At 34.0% G+C, this 22971-nt stretch overlaps 1 protein-coding gene across 2 annotated transcripts in view; it reads left to right on the plus strand.

Moving 5' to 3' along the window:
* The window catches only part of LOC122631200 (protein O-mannosyl-transferase TMTC1-like), a 147104-nt gene extending 130499 nt beyond the window's left edge, over positions 1–16605 (plus strand). For both annotated transcript variants that reach the window (XM_043816593.1, XM_043816594.1), the window contains exons 11-15: positions 4963–5103; positions 6624–6823; positions 7218–7353; positions 13920–14049; positions 15698–16605. In XM_043816593.1, coding sequence (XP_043672528.1) covers positions 4963–5103; positions 6624–6823; positions 7218–7353; positions 13920–14049; positions 15698–15883 — 793 coding nt within the window. In that variant the 3' untranslated portion in view covers positions 15884–16605. The remainder of the gene's footprint in view (positions 1–4962; positions 5104–6623; positions 6824–7217; positions 7354–13919; positions 14050–15697) is intronic.
* Positions 16606–22971: the final 6366 nt, after the last annotated feature.

Raw genomic sequence — 22971 nt, forward strand, 5'->3', positions numbered from 1 at the left:
TTATGCTTAATGAACTTCTAGATATCTGATGTCTAACCGTATAAGTTAGTATAAATATTCTATAGCACATATGGCTAATACCGATATTAAGTATACTAATTTGAACTCGAACATTACTTTTCATTTTAATCTCACAACGTAGTAAGTATTTATATTTATTAAAATTGTTATTATATACGAAAGTTCAACAAATTTTTTTTAATAAATTCTATTTTGAAATATAAGATGGAATAAGATTTGTGCGTTATGAAATATACGTTTTATGCACATATACATCGAATCAGTATGCAAATGCTTTTTACATAAAATAATATTGAATAGATATCGTCCTAATAAGAAGGGTAAGTCGAAAGAGTAGGTATCCACAAAATAGCTGGTATTTTGAAATTGCGAAGAATGACGAGATACGGATGAAGGGAAAAGCCAAAGGTAGGGATCTATCTAGGGAGCACATGCTTCTACGCTTTATCTCCTTCTTATAAATGAAACACGTTATTTATTATCCAATAAAGAGACACTCCTGGCACGCAGCACCCCGGCGAGTACTTTAGAGGGTAGCATCGGCTGACGTGTAAATATCGAGGTTTCTATGTGGTTCTCTCTCTTGAGACCGGCCTGGACTGGCTTGTTCTCGGTTCATCTTTCACTCTTGGTTTCAACGAACGCATGTAGAACCAATTCTTTCAAAGTATGTATCTTAAAACAAATGAAAAATGAGTCCTTTTCAACGAATCGAACAAAATGAAATTGTAATTAACGTTAAGTACACGAAGAAAATTAAACTAATCTCCTTCAAACCTTTGCAAGATCTCTAATATCATTTTCCAACGAGTAACAGTATTTATACTTAAAAAGAAAAAAACTAGCAATTAACCGCAGGTATTATTAACATTTCTTTGGCGAGTAAAAAAAGCAAGAAAGAAATCTGATAGGTTTTATGATTCAGCGTAGAAAATTTCATGGCTGGAATGTTTAACACAATAGCTTTAATTAAAAGTTCGTTGTCCTTTATGCGTTTGAATAATCCATGAATATTTGGAGAACAGCAACTCTAAAAATATTCAACGTTTAGGGAGTAATCCGAAAAACAGCACACCGTGAGCTAGCAAGAAATTAGGAAAACAAGGAATGATAATCGTTAACAATAGCTTACCTTATATCCAGCTAAATAAAACCATATGAAAATTTTAGCTTTTCAAAGTATGTCTTTCAGAGAGACCGAGCAAATAATTCGCGTATTCTCTACCCTCGGCCAATTCTCCTCTCTTCTCTCACCCTTTCTGAAGCAGTACAACTTCACGGTACAAGCTTGAAGTACGTCTCGAAAGACCTCAACCTTCTCGTCTTTCGGCCAAGCGTTTTCATCGCGAAACGCTCACCTTACTCCTAACCATCTTTTCTTCCCTTATTCACTTCTCTTGACTTTCTCTTTCTCATACATACACGCATACACACACACACACATTCGAACATATTTGCACGCTCGTTCACTCTCTTGCTACCCGAAAACTTTTAACTGAGTTTCGAGACCTGCAGCCGATAGATTTTTCTCCTAACTCGATCTCGAGTTTGGTCTCACAAGCGTGAGACGCATCGCGTAGTTCTACTCCTTCTTTTCTCACTTCTTTTTTCCTACTCTCTTTAGCGTTCTTCTTCTCGAGGGAGATGCCTGTCGGAACTCTCCTTGCTATCGCTTTCGAGAGACTTTTGATAGCGTCGCTGATATAAGAGAGGAAGTAGATATAGATACATACGTACGTGAATGTATTTTTAAGACCCGTTGAACTTCTAGAAAAGGGACGATGAAGAAGATATTTGACAAACAATCATTTGAAAGAGTCCGAGTTCTATCTCGTTTTCGTTGCTTTTTATCTGACAAATTTTCAAGTACTATTTATTCTTGGTAGTTCGTATGTGTTATATCAAAGGTCTGTAATTTACGAACAACATATAAATATTTAATGCCTTTGCAATAAGATTAATTCGCAAAAACTTTGCTTTTACATTTCCTCATCCTAATTAGTTTTTGTACCATTCTAGATCTCTAAATCTACAAATGTGTCATTTCTTTTTTCCCTTTTTCCTTTACTCTTTCTTTCTTGTTTTAACACCACTTGCGCTTGTTTTTAACGCTTCAAACGAATGTGACTTATCCTCGTCGAAAGAATTGCATTCTTCGCGAAGAACCCTTCTTTCAAGGAACGCTGGCTTGAGAGAAAAGGAACGAATGAAAAATCGTTCGAGGAGTTTCAGGACAAAAGGAGTTGAATGCTGTCACGACGCAAAGAGTATTTGCTTTTTAAGACACCGTAAGGGTTCTCAAGGAATTCGATAAGCTTCCCTCACCACACCGATCTTCGCATCTTTCACGCATTGCGATTTTCCCGTCAGGACTTTGGAATTTTGCAGCTCTGCGGAATGTAATCTGTAGTTACAAAAGCCTTAGAGAAATACCTTGATCTTGCTTATAACATTGAAGAAAGATTGCCTTTTTCGATTTTAAAGTATTGAATACCAGACAAAATTTGTAAGTATTGTCATCATATAAAATTTTTAATTGTCTCTTATTACCAATTTACGATTATTTTAATAAATATTGACATTGTCAGTGTATGAAATATGTTATTTAAACGTTCCAATTATCAGGTAATAATAATATGTTAAATATTTTTTTAATCAATGACTAGCATGTATTCGAACGACGTCGATTCTCGTTTAGAAACAACACGTTCTAATACGTTATCATTGATATCATCGATCATGATTCTAACACGTTTTGATTTTCATCGAAAAAATATGCCGATGTATCGGAACCGTAGTGTACATCATAACGAAGGATTACATATTCATCGCACATAGTCCCCATGTAAACTCACGCTCGCAATCAAGCGAACTCAGCGAGTGCGAATCGTTGTAACGTAAATACAAAGCATTCGTTATACATAATTAATGAACGCACATCGTCACTATCGTTTCGCGAGTTCGATACCCGACGATTTTCATCGATGAACAAGAGAAAAAGAGAAAGACAGACAGAGAGAGAGAGAGAGAGAGAGAGAGAGAGAGAGAGAGAGAGAGAGAGAGAGAGAGAGAGAGAGAGAGTCAGAGAGATAGATAAAAGATTAACATTGATCAACGTCTAACAAAGGACATATGTGGCAATTTGTCATTGTACAAAATTTTCACATATTTTATCATCTATCAACGAAGCAGACATTCAACGTTCGCATAGCCAATAACTTTTCGCGCTTGCAATAATGTCAATTTGTCCCTCGTGGCGATACGTCACGAACGAAATGGGATCGCCCCTTTCACACTCTGGAGATATGAACGGTATAGCCGCACGATGCTCTCAAAAAAAGATATTTTAACAAAAATGCAATGAAAAGAGCTGATAGATAAAGTCGGCACCTCTTTCTCTTTTCCCATCGTTGATTCTGCACTTTTGGCTGGAATTCCTTGATGGAATTCATTATTGCAGTTAAAGCGATAGCATAAGGTTTTATAAGAACGTAATTTCATTGGAATGCTTCTAAGTGTTCTTAGTGAAGTATTCCTATTAGTCTACTTTATTTGTAGATTATGTTTACAAACGGATGTTTAAACACGCAATATTACGATAAAATAACGAATGACCATTTCATACTTTCATATTTTATTCTTCTTCTCATGTTGTAATATTATATTTGTACGAATCGATTTTTCGTATTATTTGGAGTCTAAAGTGAGATTAAATTACGGAAACTCCATGTCCTGAATTCTTTATTTATAAAATAAATGCCGGAACGTTCTATCAGATTCTTTAATATTTTAATTTCTTTTCCACCAATTCTCGAATTTTTTGCATTGTTATTTCAAACTCATTTTAGTAGTATTTTTGCATAAAGAATAAATTTGTAATCTGTGAACTAGTTTCTCTATATCCAATTATTCCGTGTGTTTCGTCTCGTTATCGATCCCATTCATCTCACAATTGAGAATTCTCGTTCAATTGAAATACCATAGTGAACATCCGGCAGCTTATCACAAATAGACGGACGTTGTTCTGTCGAGGATAGTTTCGCTATCTCCTATCGCTTCCTAGTATTAACAAAGGACGATCGGGTTTCGATCGTTACGATAAGAAAATCCTGTATTCGCGGATTACACGAATTTGCAAGCGTGTCTATCACCAAATTCTACTGCTTTAGTAACATGGACAAATCTATCATCCGTTTTAAAAATATATCGAACGCAGCTCTTTCGGGCTTACATATTATAAGATTACAAAAACGATCACTCCTCATCATCAGAAATATAATTTCTATTGGACAACAATAATCATTGAAAGTTAATAGATTTGATAGAGACTAATTCATTCATATGATTTTTATCTTTGTTAATTATCTTCACCAAAACATAATGTACAAATAATCAAACTTTAATAAAAGAAGATTTCTTTATCGGATCATAAAATTTTTGCTCATTAAAATCAACTTTTCGCATCGATCATCACTAAAGCAGAATGTAACATTGCTATTGTCCCATAATTGCGACATAAAAGTAGTTCAATTGTTTGTTTAGCGCCGCGGTTTAGTGGTCTACTGTAATGCGATTAGTAATCGGATTACAAGCTAGCTCGTTGGTGTTACTACAGTCATTACGAGCTGACGCTACTGCAATGGCGGCCATTCTAGTCTCGTTGTCGCGCGTTTTGGCATTCGAGAGAGTGGCTAATATTTGCATATAATTAAGTTTACAATCGAAACTTTCCTAACAAGGGCAGTTTCAAAGTTCCAAGAGAACGAAGCGAACGAGATGTCGACGGCTTCTAGCATCAAAATCTTCCTTTGTACTTATTTCTCGTAATAAAATTTGATTTTCTTCATTTGAATTTCACGTTTTTTCCGATTAATTAAGATTGTCATGAAAGCTGCATATTAATTTGATAATATAAACAAATTTAATTTTTCATGTTCGTAGGTTGTGGCCAACTTACGCGAGCGCTCACAATAATCTTGGGACGTTGACGGTAGGCGATCAAGCGGAGCAGCATTTTCTGGCCGCAATCCACGCCCAACCTGGTCACGTCAATGCGCACTACAATTTAGGGCAATTGTACAGGTCAGTGATGGGTAAATAAAACGTTTCTCTCTCTCTCTCTTTCTTTCTCTCTCTCTTTCTATCTTTCTCTCTTGCACTTTGTGTCGCTCTCATTTTTTCTGACATTTCAATTTCGAATATTGTCTGCCGCGGAAGAGCAAATCATAAATCGTATAACAGATTTCATTCTCGATTGCGTATAATCTCAACTACGTAAATCAACAAGATACAAAATGTTTCTACGAGGTATACCGTAACGAACTGTTCATTAAGGAATATATAGCACTTATTTTTAACGGTAAATTTGCACAAGGCGATAACTCCAAAGCTACGGCCAGAATTAAAGTTTAATTAACGCTCTCTGCTAGATAAATTAAAGTTTAATTAATGGAGCTAGGAGAACACCCCCGCGAGTGTAAATCAGTAACCCCATGCATCGCAAAATTATCTTCTAGTACCCGTATGCCGTGGAAAAATATTTTGCATGGGATATTGCTCTTTACCTATATTTCTTTATTCTCTTCTTTCTTTTTTTTCTTTGCATTATTTTTTTGTAAATAAGATTTTCATTAGAAGAATCGTACTATGTATTATCGCACCGATCATATTTCCTTGCGGCTTAGTTTAACTCGTGCAAGTAAAGAAAATTTTAAATAAAACCATTACTATTAGAAAAATATGCATTCTCTTGGAATTCGTTCGATATATCTGTTTTATGTGTAGGTCAATGTAGAAATACAAGGAAAAGTATTAACAAGGAGATTCTTTCTCGTAATTTCTTTTTTGTATCAACTTGTTTATAATTTATGAAAGCATTTGTTCAGAAATGAAGTTTCTGAACCTTTATATTCTTCAACGACTCATCGATTTCCTCTTTCACTATATTGACGCTTGTGCAATGAGTGTAAACGGAAAAGAATGCAATTATCGATTGTCACTCCTGCTGTTGTCATTCACGACCATTACGAAGCCTTTTACGAAGCGTCAAGTCAATTACTGCGAAGCGCACGACTATAATTCGTTCGAACGTATGTTGCGAAATTGCCTGCAACCTATACTAAAACACATAAAGCTTACAAGCCCAATCAATCCATTGACTGTTTTAATGTCCACCACTCTCTTTTAATCTGTGTATTTCGGAATTCATGATATTGTTACGATCTAATTTTATCGTGAGTCAATTTTTAAGTATATAATTTTATATAACCTATCATAAAGATTACTTGCTAGAAACTAAATGATCAACAAATTTTCAAAAATTTGATGATATTTAATTATCTCTGTAAGTGTTATACGTTGAGTTGCTTTTATAATTTTGCTTAAGCGTAACATGTAAAAACAACTTTCTTAGTAAAAATGCAACAGAGTGAACTAAAAATACGTGTAGTATAAAGTAACATATAAAAATGAATGTAAATCTTAATACATCATTTACGGTGTACTAATCAATAAGATTTATATATTCTCAATTATCGAATTTAAATGATTTTTATAAGAGATTATTATAAAATATAAACAATGTTATCATTATGTAAATATAGGAAGACGAACAGGACGGAGGAGTGCATCAAGATGTTGCAGAAGTGCGTATCATTAGATCCAGCTTATATTCCAGCATACCTGGTTCTCGCGAGATTAGCAAGTGGTTCCGCAACGGGAGTCCTTCTACGGCACGTCGTTCGTTTGCAACCTCGAAGTCCGGATCATCTCGCGGAATATGCTACATGGTTATATCAAAACGGTGAGTAATCTGTCTTGCACATTACATAAGTGAGTAACGAAAAGTAATAATGAAAATTAGAGAAATAGGAATGAGAAAAGAAAGAGAAATAGGAAGATAGATAGATAGATAGAGAGAGAGAGAGAGAGAGAGAGAGACAGAGCGAAAGAGAAATAGGTAGATATATAGAGATATATAGACAAAGAGGAGTGAGAAAGGACGTGAAAGAGTCTTTGTTACCATCCCTAGAGCCGAAAGTTCACCGCGTAAGTGAGTCGACGATATTACAGCTCGACGTTAGTAGTCCAAGAGTAGTAATAGTAGCAGCATTGAGAACCGAGCAGTGAGTTTTCCCGACGAGTTTAGTATGGCACGAAACTTCATGCCAAATCGTCTCTTCGCGTCTCTTTTCCAGGAAAATGGCTACCCTCTCTGAAGTACTATCTCAAGGGCATGGAGGTCTCACCATCGCATAGATCGTCGCTCGTAGGTACAGCGAGGATTCTCAGGTCGAGAGGTCAATGGCCGAGAGTGCATCAACTTATAACCAGGTGAGTCTTATTTTTTCTTTTATATTTTTGAAGCCACGTTTACAAGCACGGCGTTCGTTCGATTCGGCTATGCTCGTTATATTAGTCACTTGTTGAAAAAGTTGTAAAAGAACGGAAAAGGAGAGAGAGGAAGAGAGAGAAAGAGAGAGATGGGATTAATGGCCAAGCGATGAATTCGAATTTTTTGCACTGACTGAAAGTCAGGAGTGTGCAATTTTGATATAAGTCCGATGAAATGGTCGTAATAAAAGAGATAATGAATTTTTAACTAATACTAGCTTACTGATCTCTATCAATACGTATACGAATTATATTTTTTTCAAATATTATCCCTAGAATTAGAGCATTGAAAGCGTAGAAAAATTCTCGGAATACTTATGATATATATATTTTTCTCTTAATCGATAATTAATATAATTAATTCTTTCAAATAGGGAATATTAAATGGGAGAAGGAAAAATGTCGATTCAGTTTTGATGCAAAATACTTTCAGTCTTCTAATGGAATATAAGAGTGATGCATTTTTCGTTGAAAACTAAACGTAAACTTTTCGGGCACGCATTTCCATATGGCTTTCGTCGTCCACCGCACTTAACTCGAGCGTTTGCTGGCTGGAATGGCTTTCCAGTGTTTTTTCTCGATCTCGCGATTACGACTTTCTCTCTCGCACTCGTACGCAGCATTGTAATCCTGTCCTCTTGGCCAAAGTTCTGCAAATAGCGTCTATAAAATGCGGACGGTAAATTTACCGGCGGCAATTCGCGTTGTTTTTGCAGTCGACGTTCTCTCGTCCGAGTATATACGAATTTCGCGAGAAAGATCACTCGAGAACCAAGGAAAAGTAGATATACATAGGCGTGGTTGAAACTTGAGGAAAGAGCTCCAAAAAACTCGGTCAAAATGTTAGTGATGTCACTGATAAAACCAGTGACAATGGGAGGGGATTCGACGAATCTTTCAATGTACGTCGTTTGATAGATGTTTCGATGCCTTTCGTATTTCCAATATAAATACGAATCAAACCATTTGACGGCGTAACTTCGATCTTGGGAAACGGAGAAGATGCGAAAAACCCGTTGAATGGATCTGATTTTTCTCAAGATTTTATTTTTTCTATATTCTCTTTTCCAAAATGGTTACGTTAAGCGATCATAAAATATTTCGCATATGTGTATATATATATGTACATAGGTGCGCAATAACTTGATGTAAATATTTCAAATCTCCCTACATATTTCCAAACATTTCATTATGGTAGTTCCATACCATTTCTCCAGTCCGAATCCGTGAATTATTCATCGTACGAATTGTTCCGTAAAAGAAATGTAGAACTCACGGAGAACGTTTAGCTCATAACTCACCATTCTGCGAGATACAAATCATATTCCAACGTAACGCCATAGTGAATTATATTCGTAGGCGATATGACACGTGCTACGATCGATAGGGTGCGTGCCTATGCTTGCGTTTACATGCGCGCAGACACGACAAGAAAATGACACGATAATCGTAATCGCATTACAAGGATTTCTCCTTTTCTTGTTCTACAATTTAAGTATATTCTATAGTCAAAAAAGAAAAGACAATCCTATCATTGTATCTCTATCTCCGTTACTCTGTCATAAATCTTTTTTCCCACGTGTCCACTTTTCTTGATTAATTTGTAAAATATCGAAAATCGATCTCGTATCGTTGTTTTTTCTTCTCCCAATCGAGAGGATCGAGAGGATTTGAAACAAGCCATTTATTTGAAACGAATATTAAAGATGAACTATTTGACCGGCATTGACAAATGCAATCTTGTTTTTGGCATAGATCTTTTCAAATTTACATATTGTATATTTAAAGATGATTTTACTATTATAAATTTTCAATGCGAAATAATGCTTGAATTAATTTCATATATTGTATTTAAATTTTGACAAACAACTTTACGTTGACTATTATTTAATAAAATATTAACAAAGATTTGAAAATGTATGATATTGTAATTAAACGTTTCCATCTTTAATTTAACGTAAAATTTTATATAGGATATTGGATTTATTCATATCGATATTATCATTTGTAAAAAGTAATGTTTGCCTAAATTAAAACGAAAATTTATATTACTTATATTATTTCTTATCAAATTCAAATAAGACATTTCCTGTAGTCCACTGGAGAAGTATTTTTATAAAACATATTTAACATCGTTCGTAGTAGTAGTATTTGAAAAGAGGAAAAAGGTGCAAAGATTGGATCGGTGGTTTTCGTAAAAGAAGGTATGATAAGTGTTCAGAGAAGTAATTTTTCCACCCATTGATGAAGTTCTTTCTATTACAACGTTGTTAATAATGGGTTTTCATCTCGACGATAGAGGAAAAAAGAGAAAAAAGGATCTGTTTAATATTAAGCATGAAAAAAGGATGAGAAACGACTTGAATAAACGAGGAATTATTTTTTCATTAGAACTTTTAGCACTTATCGTATTATGTACATTTACAAATACATATACATCTCCATCAAAATATGCCAACGTAACGTAATAAACAAACAGATATCTATAGTTACATATACGTATCGTTAGAATACTACTGTTATATAACATATCATGGGATAGTTGACAAATTCCAATACCTCGTATATATGCAACGATTTAATAAAAACCAATAACATATAAAAATTTTCCGACTAGATATATTGACTATACAAAAAAATTCTCTGGAATGTAGAATAGTTGAAAAACTCGTTTCCCTTGTCTCTTGTTTAAAAAGGCAATGGTTCGAGGCTGTCCCTCGACCTCAATCATTTCCATTGAGATATTCGAGTACTAAAAAAAAAATACAAAAAGGAAAAAAAAAACAAAAAATGATAAAGCTTTTTGGTTCATGTCCAACGAATATCGCAGAATCTATATCGGTCAAACATTAAGCACGTTACTGCGTTATCACGGTGGTCCGGAAGTAATACGCTCATACGTTATTTCCTCTCTCATCTTTCAAAGAGATGACGGTGAACAGAGGCAACTGATTGATGAAGGTTGAAAGCTAGCAGACCTTTTGATCGCTACAGGTAAATCGTACATTCTATGTATTTACAAAACCATTCGTACATATGTGTATCTATCATTATTTCTCTCTCTTTCCGTCTGTCACTATCATTTATAATTTTCAGTTCAATGTAGTCTACATTTCTTATCGAAATAGTACTTAAGTGATATATTTACCGCAAAAGAATAATTGACAAATATGTGAGAAAAAAATTTTTCGTCGGTCATTTAACTCGCATCTATCGCGCTAAAATGGTCAGCTTTATCGATATCACTGTTGAATTCACATTTTTCTCTTTGTTTTTTTCTTCGCGGGCGCACGTGTGTGTGTGTGTGTGTGTGTGTCATTCTCTTTGATCGTGCTGGGTCACGAGAGAAAAAATAGAATACTTCGTTGAAATGAATTTTTGGCGAAAGTATTTTTCCAGCTCTTGCCTCATATTTACAGATTAAAAACACATACGCACATACCCTGATTCATACACGTCATGGTAACTCGAAATTTTACCATATTCGATACGAAGTGTCGATCGAGAAATGGTAAATATTCGCAAGTTAGCTGCGTTCCATGCATTTCATTTTGGAACGGACAACATAAATCCGAAAAAAGATCCAACATCCGTGAAATAATGTCACGATACGGCGATAACGTTGTCGTTGTTGCATTAAGCGCTCGGCGCAGCGATAAATCGAAAATTTACCGCCGGCCGTCGAATGCGTATCTATTTTCAACGGAACACTATCGCGTTCGCGTTTGTGACACTGCCAATGCCAATACTATTTTTAAGCTCTATAGCAGTAGCTAGTTGTCAGGTGGAAAAATGTCAACGATAGTCTTGTACTATTATTAGAGAGTGAGAATCGTTCGAGATCGATGATATCGATCGTGATACCTATCGATAACGATATCGACCCTTGTGTCGAGAGATTCGAGTGTTTTGGGAGCAGGTGATATCTCCTGCGGGGAATACAAAAAGAACATACCGCAGTTGGCCATACTTTTAAATCAAGTTCGTCGCTATCGTTTTCACGCGTTCGATGCGATATTACGACGAGAGGCGTTTCCACTCTCATGCTCTCTACCTTTCTCTCTTTCTCCCTTTCTATCGGCTAAAGTGGTCTTTATCTTCCAGCGTAAATGGCGATTTTATAATTCATGGAGTACCGTGTTTCATTCGGTCTATCGGTGAGCTACCATATGGCCGATATCACTGGTTGAAGCTATGCGTGTTACCACTTCGTTATAACCACTCTTGCGTCGAGACTGGACTTTGTTTCACTGCGAAATTCATTGCAACGAACGTCAAAACGCGATCGAAAGTAAGACTATCGCAATCACAGTCTAAACCAGTTTCCTGGACCATATTGCGAATAAGATTGTCAGTCGTTTGAACTTTTATACAATAATCCAATTGGATTATCGTTCCAAGAATGTTTAAGTCTCTTTTCTTGCTTCATCTTTTCCCTTGTGAGCTAGGTTTATCCATGAACAACGACATTAAAAATCATTACAGTTATCAACGCTATTTTTATTATCTATATATAATTATTATATTGATCATTGTAATTCCAAGAAGTTTGATAGACCTATTCACTTCTTTTATTAACAACGGTCTTTCCTTCTTCAGAATTTCTTGAAGCTTTTTTAACGAGCAAGGAAATAGTAAAATCGAAGTTGCAGGCGAGAAATGGCAGATAAAAACGTATACGTGTTACATCGTCGAACGGTTGATTGCAAGACTTGAAATCGTTCTATTATCAATGTTGCAAGACGATCTTAAACGTGTTTGTGTAAATGAAATGGCCCTGATAACGATCTAAATTATACGACTGGCTAAACTTTTCGGAGAGGTTGCTTTGCTCCCCTACTTTTTATACATTCTCTTACGTATTCAACTATCATCGAATAACGGAATAGTTAAGAATTGACAAATTATAAAGATTATCTGTTTATAACAAATCATACTTATAAACGTTTACTAAACTAAAAAGTAACGTGGAAAAGAAAATATTTTCAATGAATCATAATCATTTAATACTTCCGTTGCAATGAATCATTCGAATGATATGAAAACGCATTTATGACAGTTACATACGATAGAATAAATGGCACTTATGAAAATTACGTGCAAAAGGTACGCGGGAAACTAAACGTTTTTTGATGAGAATTGAATGCCCGGGAAAGAAGATGGTTGAATAGAAAGAGGTAAATTCTGCGCACGTGGAAGCACGTCGATTTTCTCGCGAATAAAAAAACAAATGAGAGGGGAGAAAAAGAAGAAAACGAGATATGTACATACGTACTTTTCGTTAAGTGGAAAACTTAAGCTTGCACGAAAGTTAAGTTCTAAAATTACGAGTAAATATCTCTTTGATATTAACATCATTAAAATCAAAATCGTGATAATAATTCTAAATTTTATAATTCTTGATAGTATACACTCGCTTTCTCGATCTGATATCAGTATAAACGCGGAGAGAATCGTGCATCGATTAACGTAAATGTATTTCAATGCATTCGTATCACATATATTGGATAATATGTAATTTAAATTCAAAGCTAATCATGAACATTATTGACCACTGAACGCTCTGTCAACAGTGATGAGATGATTCATAAACGACTAAAGTTAGTTTATAATCGAGCGTTTAATCGTTCTTTCATCTTCTCCTTCGAAACAAACTAATAGAATGTAATGCTTTTCATGTCAAAGCGATGACTTTGTCGCACTATTATACTACAATTCGTGTTTAATAAAGGCGATATAATCGATAATCATTTGACGAACTCTCTGTCGAAAGTTTAATCCCAGAAAAGGACGTACGTGAAAGGTGTTATGAAGAGAAACAGAGAGAAAGAGAGAAGAGGGATGATTGGACCGGGAATTAATGAGCTATGAATTCTTCTTTCGGTGAACGATCATACTAGGGAGGGTAGGAAAATCGATCGATCCGTATAAAGGACGAACAAAGAGAAGATGGTAAGCATCATCGGAAAGTCACGGGTCAAACATATCGAAGGGGTGAAGAATCGTGTGCCTTTGCCTTCTCAGCAACCCCGACAACCCCTATGACGACCTACTCTTCAGACGTAAACACCCCGTTCACCCTCTTCTTCCTCACATAAATACGATACTCTTGGTGCGCGTGTGCGAGAGAAAGAGAGACAACCTATGGTAGGGATTCATGAATAAATTTGCGCGTAAAACAATACGTAAAAAGGGCATAATTCTTACGAATTTGTTTTGTACAAGTACATTCGGATAGATGATTAGTGATGAACTTATTCCAAGTCAGATAAAAAGAAATTTTCTTTTTTTTTTTTAAACGTAAATTTTGACTGGAAAAATGATGGCTCGGTTTAATGGGCCAATGGATCGACTTTTTCACTTTCTTTTTGCTGTTGGTTCCTTTTTTTCTTGAAACAATGAAATATTATCATGTGATAGATATTTCTGGACAAAATAATTATAGTCGATACACTTGTTACATGATACATTTGTTCATCGTCGAATCGATAATATAATTGTTTCAGATGGCACCTGATGTTAAGAGCGAAAAGGGGTGGCTTAATATATCGTGGTGATCTTTATATTCGAGCGTGGCAACTTCAGAGTGAATCTCGTCAAAGGGCTCATCAACATCAACGAAATCTTTGTCTATCGGTAAGTTCAATCTTTTATAACTCTATACTTTATAGCTCTAAGTTTAATATTAATAAGGTGAAATATAAAATTATTATCAATCTTCGACTTACTTGATATGAATAATAAAAAACGAGAATAAGAGATATATAGTTTCAATATAAAAAATGCAAGAAGAGAGAGGGAGTATTTCTCGCTGTAAGATATGTAGATGAATTGCGTGTGATTATGTGCGTATGGGCACTCAAAAGCACGGCAAATAATAAATTTTAATAATATATCGATAACGATAGCCACGATAATGTAACAGGCACGAAGGTCGTGCCAATGTGAATTGAAAAACGAAGAAAATCAGGTTGTACGAGCATAATAAATATATAGACATATAATATAATAGATATCGACTTTATTATGAGACATTTTAATAAAATTTTGTCATTGATATTGTTCCTTTTCTCGATCTATTTCTACTAATTTATCATTACCCGGAAATCCTTTATTGGAATATCGTTCCAAGTAAATAAATCGGATTATTAACCGCAAAGAAATGAATTTCGAAAGATTTTTTGTCGTTTTAATTTGTTTTAATTTCTACATTTAAGATTTCTATAGTATTTCCGTTTCTGATTAGCGATCTCGTAATTAATTAACCAATAATAATATATTTAGAAGTATGTCACGTCGATATTATTAAAGTAAACTTTTCTTAAATAATATGTACATATGTACACCGCCATAGAAGCTTTATTGAATTCAACAAATTTTTTCTCTTTAAAAATTCCTCAATCGCCATTAATCATTTATCTCTCACGAAAAACTACTAAAATACGATTAATTTGAGAGGATTTTCTTTTTTCTCCATTGAAAAGCTTTGGTATGTATCGACATAGTGGTATCTTTGGCCTTATCCCTAGCGCGTTTCCCCTTTAAAAGATTAATTAAACTTCCCCGGTCACGTAGTATCGCTATAATTTCGATCGAATGAATTCAGCTTTCTATCGAGTCGTTTGCTCTCTTTTTTTCACTTTTTCTGTCTTCCTCTCTCTCTCTCCCTTCTCTCTCTGTCCTCTCTCTTTCTCTCTCTTCTCCCTCTTCCCCCTCTCTTTCTTTCTCTTTCCTTCTTTCACTAGTTTCCTTCTCACTAGATGGAGAAAAAACCCGAGCACGATTCGTTCCAGTCATTAAAGATTCAACTCGTAAAAACTTACGCAATTCAGATCGTCGCGTTTCTTCCTTCCTTCCTTCGTTCCTTTTTACAAGCTCTATTTTCTCTTTTCCTCAATTTTCTTTTTCGTCTTCGACAAAGTTAGCCCTTATAATTATTGCAAATTCGTTCGACTTGTGTCAAGTAAAACGAGTTTGGAAAATAGGCCAAGAGAGACTACGGCGATGACTGTTACAAGAAAAACTTATTAAGAGTTCTATTTTTCCTTGAACTCGCAATCGTATCCTACATTTATTATTTCTATATAGTTAGATTTGTAGAAATAATTTTCATATACTGATTATCTATCGTTTGCAATAATTAGTTTGCTTAATTATAATAGAAGAATCCTTTAAATAACGTTCGTACAAGTTTCAATTAGAGTCCAAACATTCTATGAAACTTAAAATTAGAGGATCAATTCGGGATGCTGATATGTTTAAGTCAAGTTATCCTCTGTCACAGGAGGAGAATTGTTCGACGCCTCGTGTCGCAAGCGTATCGGTCCAGTTGGAACAAGACAGCAACAAGTCCGAACAATTGGAAAGGGCACCTCGTTGCAGTGTACGGACCTGTCGCCAAGCGAGAAAGGGAAAGTCTCGTGTGACAGCACCAGCACTTTTGGTTCAAAATCTTCTCGAGACACTTTAGTCACGGTTTTTATTGTCGAACGAATGTCTCACGATTGAACGTGATGCTTCTACGATACTCGGAGAAAGAAGAAATGAAAGAAGAAGCGGAAAAGGAAAAGGAAAAAGAAAAGAAGGACCTTCAGCGCGAGTGTTTATCCGCTCTCGGTGAACGTTGCGACCCGTGAATTCGTGAGTGGTATGAAACTGTTTTATAGTTGTACGTTAAGAAAAAAGATAGGAAGAAAGAAAGAAAAAAAAAAAGAAATATAGCAAAGAAAACGCGTTTCAACGTCTCTTATCGTTTTTACGTCTTCTACGTGTTTTATCTGTGGTGTTTTTTATCTGTCGATCAAGAGAGAACACTGGCCCAGACTCTTCGAATGGAACTTTGTGAGCTTAAACCAAAGGGCGGGAGATAGGTAAAAAAAAAGTTAAAAAAAAAAATAGAGAGAGGAGGAGGGAGAGCGTGTGAAAGAAAGGAACAGAGAGGAAGAAAGAAAGAAGGAAGTTTTTCTTTTTGTGTGATTATTTAACATAACTACGCTATACAAGATTCTTACAAGGTACGGAACTTTAAAATGAATTTTTATCAACGATGCAGAGAGACCGAGTTGCTACGACGAAAATTGATCCTTCTCGTGTAAACGCGAAAAACTTCATAAGTTTGCATTTGCGTGAAACGAGTTTAATAATTATAATTTATTTTTTTTATTATATATAATAAATTGTTATATATTTTAATATTTTACTTTCTTCGTTTATTTTAATTTATGAATTACCATATGCAGTATGAATTTTTTATAAAATGTTCGAAGTCGATCGATCGTAATATATCAAATTAATCACACTGTAATCACACTTTTTATATAGCGATCGACTTTGAGGATGAGATGAAGTATAGAGAAAGAAAAGATAAAAAGAAAAAACAAATAGCAATTAAATATACTCGTATTTGATTTCTTTTCTCAACAAAATCTTATCAATTCAGTGAGGACAGGAGAAACTTAGCCATTCTTTCCTAAATCGAAACTCGTTTCTACGAACAATAAAGTCGATCTCCCTCGACGAGAAACGCGAAAAAGGATCTGCCAAGAGATATCACGTAATTGTAAATATCATTATCTTCTTTCTTCTTTTTTCTTCTTTTCTCTCTCTCCCTCTCTCTCTCTCTCTCTCTTTTTTCTTCTTTCTCAGTAAGAAGAACTCGAAAAGTATCGGTACGAGAGATTTATTTTTCACACGAAAAGTAACGCGATGCGAGATGCTTACAAGTCACGCAAAGTAACATAGTTTGTTTTATTTCTCTCTCTCTCTCTCTCTCTCTCTCTCTCTCTCTCTCTCTCTTTCTCTGCTTCGCTCCGAATCTTTCTCCGTTTCTTTTTCTTTTCTCTTTGACCTGATCGTTCTTTTTTCTCTTCTCTCTCTCTTTCTCTCTCTCTCTCTCTCTCTCTCTCTATCTCTATCTCTCTCCCTCTCTCTCTCTCTCTCTCTCTCTCTCTCTCTCTCTCTCTCTCTCTCTTACACACACAACTCCCATTCTTTCTTCACTAACACAACATACAAAAATTATAACTTTGTGCACGTATACTATACATACACGGTGCCAATCTTAGGATATAAGGAATGGTATCATTGATTCAGGGCGTTTCGTACAGCTTTTGTATGAAAACTAGATGAAAGACTTGATAAAAAAAAAAAAAAGATAGAAAATAAAGAAGAAGAAACGGAAGAAATACACGAAAAAAATCTTTTGAGCTTTACACGAAAGCGTTTCACTTCGAACATTTCGTAAAAAAATACTATTATATATACATATGATATACCGCAGAGGCTTTGTAAATTTTCTTCTTTCGTTTCGTTTTTCGTAGTTCGAAATATACACATCATACATTGTTGATGTGTATTCACTTTATTTATTAGCTATCATCAGAAACATTTGATTTACGAGAACAATTCGTATTTTGCAGAAGACAATTATTGATTTACAAAATCTATTTTTTCTATAGTTCACGCATTTCAATCTTCGAAAAGATGATTTCTTTCTTCTCGAGAAAGGCTCGTCGTATTCGATTTTTGAAGATTGCAATGATGTTGTTAAAGAGAACGTTAAAATGTATACATCGAACATGTTATTTTAAAAGATAAAAATTTTGTTCTTTGTATAATTTGTAAATAAATCTTTCGAAAATGATATTAAACGTAGGAAGACAGTATACGCCTCGTACGAGGAACAGGAACTCGTTTTACAGTGCGATCAGAATTTCACATACATATTTTTATAATATGTTACACATAGGAAGCTGAAATGGAGAAAAGAAATATACATATATATATTATATATATATTATATAGGAAAAAAATACATTTACACATACACATGCACACATCCATACACACAAACATACTACGTAATTAATAAAATAATAGGATAGGACAGGATTATTTTACGATACTTTTAATCTACATATTTAAATGGCTCTTGGCTTCGGCGGATAAAAATAATACGCGAAAGGTGCAATGTAAAAATTCATCGTATGATATTAAAAAACAATACAATTAATACAACCTAATTCCTTGAATACCCCATGTGAAACGATAAGACTAATATATGTATAGTCTTGCATTACTTTATGAAATATTTGACGCAGCTCCTCTCCCTTTCAAAAATGTTAATCAGCGCTATTGATACGTTTCAACGAAAACTCATTTATTCGTGATTCCTGATAATAAAGGTTAACGAGGTGAGATAATCGATTTAATTAAATTACAAGCTGGCAACTAGATTTCTTTTTTTAAAGTGGACAAAAAGGCGGGCAAGAGGATCGTATATCTATGCAATGTAAAAGAAGGAGAAAAAAATAGACAAATAAATACAAAGAGAAAGATAAAAATAACATAAACAAAAGATAAGAAAAATCGGAGAAGAATCACAAAATCGTCTAATCTTTACTTTGATCAAATCGATTCTATGTGTATGCATTCACATGAGCTAATATAAAAGTGTATATTATGTTAAAAACGATATTTAGCATATAATTTAAAATATCGAATAATGGTATATAATTATTTTCAAGATATTTTATTATACAGTATTATGAAACTATATTTATATAAACTTATAAATATGAAATATTAATTTCATAAAACAGAAAATATCTTGGTAAAATCATGGAATATTTTTCCGATAAATTATCTCAATTTTTATTTATTTACAATCTCTATACGTGATTTAGATAAGAAACATATCGTATTAACATTTTGCGAGAAACAACCTCGAACGATTTAGATAATTAAAAAGAAATCAGATAGAAAGAATTTGCTGTCTTATAATCATGATAATCTTTTGATTATTTCACTGATTTTATCAAAAATGTAGACTTTTAAATGAATTGTTTGAGTCACCGTCAATCTTAAAAATCAAAAAATAATCAAAACTGAATGTAAATTTGTTTTTATACAAATAAAAATATAAAAAATATTCGTTTAGAAATCAAATATATTTCTATTTTTTTCTCAAAAAACAGCAATAAGTTGTTTTTATATTCGATTATAATGCATTAGACAATCATTTTAATTACGGCAAGTATATTTTACATTCCGCGTTTTAATGATCAATCGATAATACATCCGTCATATTTGGTCACTGATATGCTGATAGTATAGTTTGTTATCCTTTTCGCCCGAGTTGATAAACATAAAAAATACAAATAAATTATACTTTCACAGGTGCACCGTTCCACATATTTAACATGTCTTTCTTGCTTATTACGAAGAGTTTCCATCAGTAATTATATCCTCTCTTTTTCTCTCTTTCTCTCTTTCTCTCTCTTTTTCTCTCTTTCTCTCTCTTTCTCCCTTTCTCTCTCCCTTCATTAGCAAAAGATATTCTATTAATAAATAACGATCAATACCAAAATAAACTGAATTAAATATTTTTCTCTTAACGAACTGATTTTTATTTGTCATTTTTTAGTTCACATATCATATAAATTCATTTACATCATGAAATTCTCTTGATTAAGAATACTTACTAGTTCTTTCTTAATGATTTGATTTTTATCCTTTTATATCAATATATATTTATTCTACCATGTTTAAAATTGAATTAGTATAATTCAAATTGAAAAAAACGAAAAAATGTGAAAAGTACATAGAATCGAGTTTTCAAAACGTTATGAATTCTTTTTTTAAATCAATCTTTGTCAGTCATCTTTTTCTCTTTACATTTCGACATCTGAAAATATTTGTTCTTTCTCCTTGTATTTTTCTTTTTCTCTTTTCGACCTATGAGAATATAAAAATTTAGCACGAGAAGAATAGGAATATCGAAGGATAAAGAAGAATAGAAAATCTATCGATATTGAAAGGTATAATCGATCGATTTTCTCTCGAAGAAACGCCAAACGAAATCGCTTACTTGTTCTTAAGTAAAATCGAATCGTGCTTTTGTTCTATTAAAACGAAATCTTTCTCTGAAAGATTTAAGATAATCGTTTACTTACTATTTCCAGTTAAATTAAATCCTTTTTCTCATTATCATTCTCTTTTGTTTCTTGTTTTCTCTTTGACATATCTAATCTCATTTTATAGTAAATGGAATCGAACAAGGAAAAGACAAAATTTATTCTATGATTAATGTGATAAATTAGAAACATCAATACGTTGAATAATTCGATAGAATACGGTACAGTTCGAAATGCACGATACTGAGTTTAATTTTATAAATAAAACAATAATATTTCATTCATACATTTACACTATGCCAAACATATTACAGAACTGAAAATAAATACTGTTTTACACAACGAATGTTCACTCGAAGGAATCCGACCAGTATTGCAGATTCAATAAAATTTTACTGTTTTGAGAATCGAAAGAATGATCAATTATCATTTGATCATGTTAAATTTTTTGATTAAAAGAATGAAAAAAAAAAACAGAGAAAGAATGAGAGAGGGAGAGAGACAGAGAGAGAAAGAGAGAGAGCATAAATTAAAACATTTTGCTCACTTTCATCAAAAAAGAAGATAAAAGAAATAACGAAATTACAGTAACTTGTCATCACGCCGATCAATGAGAAGAGATCGCCGCGGAAACGCTGAAACGTTGGCCGTGTGCAATAATTAGTCGCAATTCGATTAGTCTCTCTAGGTTATTATTCCATAGACCAGTTTGTACATCTAATTACAGTACGTTAACCACGCATACTCACTGTGAATAACAACAATTATAAATTATCATAATAAAGTGTATGTTTATATACATATAGAGCCTGTTGGATGGATGCTTTATTAAACCACCTACCTCTATTAGATATCCTTTCCTTTTACCACTTCCACTTCCATTGCGTATTTTATTCGATACCAATATTGACGACAACGTCACCGTTGTTCGCACTCAATCAATTACCCTCGCGGTTCGTTGTTTAATTATCGTCGTACCAGCTATTGTCATCGTGGCTTATAAACGAGCTCGAATTTTCGCACCACAAATTTCTATTACTCCAGGCACCACCAAGATATCGAACAAACCATGACAAGAATTTCTAGAACGCAAGTCTCCTCATCGATCTCCCGAACGTTCTCGAATTAGGGTCGTTCTTGCGAAAGACGTTTTATTTGCGAAACCATAGCGGTATTTTAGACATTCGGAAAGTTAATTGTTTTATAAGCAATTCGGATTAAATAAAAAACATGCACAAGAGTATTTAATATAAGATATGAATATTTCTTCGAATCTGTTGACAAGTGATGTAAATCAACGACCAATTAATTATTTTAAATCATCTGTCGTACTGAGAAACTTTAGTTTTTCGGCAAGCACCTAAAAATCCAAAATTGATTAGTTTTAAATCTAATTTTTAATCTTAAACATTACTTTTAAATGTTTATATAAATTCTTTTCTTACTTAAAGAAGAATACTAAAAGAATATTTTCATTTTCAATCCGAAGTTAGAATCAAAAAGGTTTGATATCTCCGAAAAAAATGATTTAAAAAGAAAACTTAAATGTCGTCTTTTGGAAAAGTTGACAAATCAACGACTCTTTCATTCACTGTACACACCTGAGCATATTCAGACAAAAAGTGCACGCAGGTGGTTTTGAAGAGTCGTTAACATTATGCTCGATTCACAATGAATGCGTACAAACGCCCTCTCTCTTACTCTCTTTCTCTTTCTATCTCTATACTACCACCACGCCCTTCGTGCTCTCTGCTGCCTCACCCTATACTTCCTATGCCACAGTACCATAGAAATAATGGAGCCCGCCGCAATGCAGAATTTCGGTGCGCCAGTAAGTATCGTGTAATTTTAACGGTAATTGCCGGCGGTTTAGCGCGCCACAATTGAAATAGCCCTTATTTTGTCGCCCGGGTTTGGAACACCGTAGGGCGCAAGGTACAGGATGCTGTAAAGTAAAAAGAGAGAGAGAGAGAGAGAGAGGGAGGGAGGGAGGAAGCAAAGACAAAAGATCGTCGAAAAAGGACAAAGAAGAACGGAAAGATGTAGACACGTTAAATTTTATCATGGCTATCGTTAAAAAAGCTCGCCGTTTTCTTTTTCATTCAATACACACCTCTCCAATCCGAAAGCTTTCCCAACAGAATAAGCTCTTGCTAATGTTCTGTCTCTGTACAAAGACAAAGACGATTTATATGAAACAGAGTTTGTTATCTTGGGTTTCTATTTTCACAATTTTATTTATTCCTGATACGTTCGCTGTCACGCATATCATTATACTACAGCCTCTTTTAATTTTGTCGATTATGATGTTCTTTCTTCTTCTATCAAAGATTATAAAGCGTTTTCTTTTTATATAAAAAGTTTTTAGGATTAAAGTAACATTTGATAAAAGAGATCGTTTTCGTTATCAAGAGTCCAACAATAGAACTTTCCTTTTTTTGTAAAGCAATATGAAAACGTTCAAAAAATCCCTTTCATCCGAGATTCGATGTCCATACATAGACGTGAGAATATAGAAACCGATGATATTTCCATCGGGCCGTTACAGAGGCTCTATCTAAAAATCCCGTGACGAAACACGAAATACTAAGAATAAAATAAATTCCTTTCTCAAATGGAATCACGGAGAATGGTGAAAAGTACA

This window comes from Vespula pensylvanica, chromosome 8 (assembly GCF_014466175.1).
Source record: "Vespula pensylvanica isolate Volc-1 chromosome 8, ASM1446617v1, whole genome shotgun sequence".
NCBI classification, from domain to species: domain Eukaryota; kingdom Metazoa; phylum Arthropoda; class Insecta; order Hymenoptera; family Vespidae; genus Vespula; species Vespula pensylvanica.